Source organism: Myotis davidii, unplaced genomic scaffold (genome assembly GCF_000327345.1).
Source record: "Myotis davidii unplaced genomic scaffold, ASM32734v1 scaffold1494, whole genome shotgun sequence".
Taxonomy (NCBI): Eukaryota; Metazoa; Chordata; class Mammalia; order Chiroptera; family Vespertilionidae; genus Myotis; species Myotis davidii.
Window position 1 is genome coordinate 3,259,132 of NW_006286246.1, and position 5,300 is coordinate 3,264,431.

General features: G+C 47.8%; 1 protein-coding gene across 1 annotated transcript in view; it reads left to right on the forward strand.

Moving 5' to 3' along the window:
- Window positions 1–5,300, forward strand: part of FNDC1 (fibronectin type III domain containing 1) — a 49,053-nt gene that overhangs the window by 22,546 nt on the left and 21,207 nt on the right. Inside the window, exons 11-15 of the mRNA XM_015560019.1 lie at window positions 95–126; window positions 182–403; window positions 2,028–2,128; window positions 4,031–4,142; window positions 4,976–5,183. Of these exons, the coding sequence (XP_015415505.1) occupies window positions 95–126; window positions 182–403; window positions 2,028–2,128; window positions 4,031–4,142; window positions 4,976–5,183 (675 nt within the window). The remainder of the gene's footprint in view (window positions 1–94; window positions 127–181; window positions 404–2,027; window positions 2,129–4,030; window positions 4,143–4,975; window positions 5,184–5,300) is intronic.

The following is a 5,300-nucleotide window of genomic DNA, read 5'->3' on the forward strand; positions in this document are numbered from 1 at the left end:
CGGGGCCGCCGAGCCCCAGGCGGCAGGGAAGAAGGACGGGGCGTCCAAGAAGGAGGCCCTGACCTCTAAGTCTCCGCAGTCCGTTTCGGCCGAGGAGGAGGCGGAAGAGGAGGAGGAGGAAGACACGTGGTTTCTGAAAGGAGGGAAGGACGAGGACCCGCTGTCCGCCTCTGTTTCTAAGTGGCCCCCCTCCTCCGTCCCCAGGGGCAGCAAATACGCAGACAGGAGCAGCGCGGAGACGGACTCTGCCAGCGCGCCTGCTGCCCCCCGAAGGGGCTCCCCCCAGGAGGAGAGCCCCACTCCCCCGCAGCGGCCTCCATGCTGTCGCTGCGGCAGCGCATGATGCAGTCGCGGTTCCGGAACCCCTTCTCCCGCGCGCCCGCCAGGCCCTCTTTCAGACAAGGTACTGGTTTTGTCTCACCCTCACTGTGGTTTTCAGTGCTGTGCGCAGCGATCCCTGGAAAGCGTCCGTGTTTTCCAGCGTCTGCGATGCTCGGGCACCGGTACGCAGCTTTGCAGATGTGACGGGACTCCATCCTCTTGACCTTCTAGCGGGGTTTTCAGGGTTTCTCCTGGTTTCCAGCTGCGGCGGCTGGGGCTGCGGGGTCTGTGCGGCTGGCCCAGGTCAGACAGCCAGGAGGGCTGAGCCGCAGTCCCAACCCAGCACTGAGTCCCCCAGCCCCTGCCGCTGCACTACCCCACTCGCCCTGCTCTTCACCGGGAAAAGCCATGATCCCAAAGCAGGTTCCTGCACTGGGGCTACTTGGAGCTGTTCCCGTGCCCGGCACATCGGAGGAGTGAGTAAGGAGCTCCTGTGCGCCTGGGCCGTGTTCTTGTTGAGTCTGCCTACAAAGCCCTCACCTGAACACTCGGGGCAAACTCCGATGTCTTGCCGTGAACGGCTTAGACGCTGCACTCAGTGATGTTGTTTAAAACTGGTGGGAAATACATGTTCAAGACAGTTGTCACCTAGAGTTGGAACAGGCGGGTGTGTGATTACATTGAGGGGGAAGGTAGACAGCTGTGAACCGGACTCTACATGGACCCCAGGGCAGGACCTAAGTAAAGTATTTATGTGGCACTGCACTCACCCTGCATGGAGCCAGGGCTTGACAGAGCCTCTCTGAGCGAACACAGTGGCGCTTGTTCATCTGTACAAGGTTTTGTTCGTTTAGCTCAGTGGAGAGACAGAACACGTGCCTCACATTGACGTCAGGGTCCATTAAAATGGACTATCTTAAGCCTAAGACCCCGGTGACAAACAGCTCACATGCCCTTGTACAAAGTACTCAGCACATGTTTAATTTTCATTAACCATCTGAGCAAGAGAAGTAAGTCTGACCTGCAGGTCATTGTCAGGGAGCCCAAGCCCTTGATCCCATGGAGGGGCGGGACCACAGAGCACGCCCAGCAGAGCCGCGGGGACCTGCGGCTGAGAAATGGCGGGAGATGGAGAGGAAGGGCAGGAGACAGGCACAGGCGGACACAGCAACCCAGAGGGACCACAGCTGGGCCTTGTACTTCCTCTCCAAGCAGGTGCTTCCCAAGCGGCCGGCAGAGCTCAGCAAGCCGAGTCAGCCCCGCGCGCTTGTCCTTGGCCGTTGACGGTGGGGACGTGAGTCGGCCAGGGCTAGTTGTGCTGAGTAACCGTGCTGAGGAGAGCAGGACAGCAGCTAGCATGTTTCAGAGACAATTTTCTCCAACCCCCACTCCCTCCAACTTCCAGCTCCTTAAAATAAAGCTACGCCACTCAGGCCTTTAATCTTCACCTGGATAATTTACTTATGCCGAACACTCCCGTTCCTCCACTACAGCCAGAAAACCGTGCCTTTATTGTGCTCTTGACCTTCGTATTTGTCATGTAGAAGTCACAGCTTAGACTGTCATCATCTCATGGACATGAGCTGTTGCTTTAAAGTTCTGTTCGTGTCTCTGTTTGAAATGATGTTAACGCTTATAGATTGGCATGAAGCCAACTCTGTAGGCATGTGGCATTGACCGGGTTCTGTTACTTGTTTCCTGTGCAGGTTATAACGGCAGGCCAAGTGTAGAGGGGCAAGGACTGCCCGGCACTAATGGAAAACCGAGCGGACAGAGAATTATCAATGGCCCTCAAGGAACAAAGTGGGTAGGGTGAACTTCTTTACACATCTCAGTTCTCATGCTGTTGGGAAGAGAAAAATGGTGGACGTTGTGTACCAATAACAAAGCAGTCTTTTCCCTCTTTTTCTGTAGTTTTAACCACTCATCTGTCAATATGCTGTACTATCTGCATTCTTCTAGCGACCACAGAGATCTTTGATTCTCCTGAGTAACTAGTTTTTTTCTCATAGCTAATAAGATGAGGCCAGGGCACTCAAAGGTATGGCTCACCGCAGCTGTGACACAGAACTTGAGGCACAGCCTCTCAAATGAACTTCTATTTTCCCAGTTTATTTTTTGTTTATTGTTTAGTTAAGTACACATATTTTCTGCAAATTGTCTCAAACCCTTTGTCAAAAGGAATTAGAGTGAAAATAAATGAACAAGCAAGAAGACCCTGAATCAAACAGGCAATTTTCATCAGATCACCGTTTGAATCTTCCAATAATTGTTGTTTGTCTAAAATAACAAATAGGTATCAGTATTTGATGTACGTTTAAGTTAAATGACTAACTTCTTGGGTTTAAGATAAATGTTTAGGGATTTTAGGTGGCTTGAGGGTAATGAGAAGAACACTTTATAATATTCAGAGATTTGAAATATTTTTTCAAAGAATCAGAAAAGTATTCATGGTGGAATTCCCAGTCAGCACTTCCCATTTATAACAATAAGGTTTAGGAAAACATATTGGATTTCATGAAATGTTCAGTACAGCTTATTTAAAGATAGTTCTTCTCGTTTCTCAAAGGAACTGATATTTATTCCAAGAAGAAATGCATAGTAAAGCAAATGTCATGTAAACAATTTTGAATTGAACTTTATGGGTAGATTTCAAAAGTAGGGTTTATATCAATGAGCCTTCCTTTAATTACTGAGTCAGGACCCAACAAAGTGGCCTGCTGGCAGGGGCTCCTTCACTGGTCTGAGCATGCAATCGTGGTTCTCAACGTTAGTGTCAGAATCCCTGGGGATTTGCCAAATATGGTCTCAGATATGGCCAGGTAATTTGCATATCTGACAAGTTCCCAGGTGACACTGAGTATGCTGGTCTGGGACCATACTTTGAGAACCACTAGGGTGGAGCATGAAGTTTGTTCCTTAATAGGGATAGCAATACCTTTTTTTCGAGTTTTATAATTCCTTAGGGTATTCCTTTTTGCATACATACTATATTGGGCAATTTAATTCCAAATTAAGTTGTTTTTGTTATATTAATCTTGATTTTTCACATTAACAGTAAAATTGAAGCATATCATGTTTTTAATATATTAGCAATACATGTTCATTGCAAGAGGTTGAAACAATTCAGAAGTATGTGAAAAATATAATAAGCATTCCAAATCACTTTTTAAGGATCATCACTGTGAGCGGTTTGGGATGTAGCCTTTAGATTTTCTCTGCAGTTTTAAGCTTATAGACACCAATGAATATATTTTTAGTTTTGAAAAACAATCATCCCTGTAATCTGAATTTGTATCAGGATATGCCACGATATGTAGAAATTTTCAATCCTTTTCACTGGCTGCCTAGTATCCCACTATGTGGATGTGCCACAGTGTCTTTATCTCTGCCCTCCATCAGTGGACACTTAGGTTGTTTCCTATTTTTCAGCAGTATATCATCGTACTAAATGGTAGTTTGTACATATTTTGTATATTCTAGAAACAAAATAATTTACATGCTGTATGGGTAAGCAATTATAATAGGAAATACAATTGTTTTACACTTTATTCTCATTCAACCTTATGAAGGATGCTGACAAAAATAATGTTTCCTGCTCACTTTAGTATTTCCTTCTGTGGAAGCTTCATGCATGTATTCCTGTAGTTGGGTGAATGTGACCATTTTGAATGTCCAATATAGTCTTTAATCTGTGTCGTGGATTTAGGTGGTGGATCTTGACCGTGGGTTAGTATTGAACGCAGAAGGAAGGTACCTCCAAGATTCACATGGCGATCCTCTTCGGGTTAAGCTAGGAGGAGACGGGCGGACCATTGTGGGTAAGTGCGAATGGTTCTTACGGAACAAAAGTGTCCTGACTTCGCCCTGACTTTTAAGGGGTTCCCTTGGTCTAGTTACTTTTGACCATGTGCTTTTCCTTGGATAGAACTGTCAGCAGTATTTCCAGTGGAATCCACCCTCTTAGGAAAGGTGGCACTCAACTTTGTTCTGGAAATTGGCAGCCTTGAGCAGGAGTCAGCCAACTCCGACCCACTGGCCAAACCCTGCCTGCTGCCTGTTTTTGTATGGCCTGTGAGCTCAGTAGAGTTTTCACATGTTTAAATGATTGTAAAAATAATCAGAGAATGATAAGCTTTGTGACATGTGGAAATGACATGAAATTCACACTTCCGTGTTCACGCACAGGGGCTCGTGGGACATAGGCATACTCGCCTGTTCACGGCGTGTGGCCTTTGTCCCCCGCAGGGCAGAGCCGGGCAGTCACACAGGCAGCTCTGGCTGTAAAACTCCAAGTGCTTCCTCTCTGGTTCGTTAGAGAAAGCATTTGCCACCCCGGGCCCCAAGCAGCACTTTTCCTCCTCGGGTGTAGGGATGAGAGGGGAGAGTCACTCTCCTTACTAAAGACTAAGCGTTGTATCGGGTGATGGGGCAAGGGGATGCATGTTATTAATTCAGACGAAGTAGCCCAGAGTAATGGGCAAGATGGTGAGCCCAGGGATGTCTGCCTCAGCGAATAGCCTTTCAAATGCCCTTTGTCTTTTTACTGATTAAAATACAAGAATAACAAGCTTTCAGGAGACATTTCCACTTGTTTTTTACTTCCTCTGATTTTGTCCCCTCGTTGCACAGACTGTATTTGATCTTGTTTCAGATCTGGGAGGGACCCCCGTGGTGAGCCCTGACGGGCTCCCCCTCTTCGGGCAGGGGCGACATGGCAAACCCCTGGCCAGTGCCCAGGATAAGCCCATTTTGAGTCTTGGAGGGAAGCCTCTGGTGGGCTTGGAGGTCGTCAAAACAACCACCCGTGCCACCACCACCACTACCACCACCACCACCACCAGAGTGATGGTGAACTCTTTATGCAAAAATTTAGAGAGGAGATACTATGGTTAGAATTTCCAAGCGATTTCCCATTCTTGGCGGGAGGGGGACGCCGGGGGAGGGACAAGCCACAGGGGTCAGTGGGGAGGAAGAGC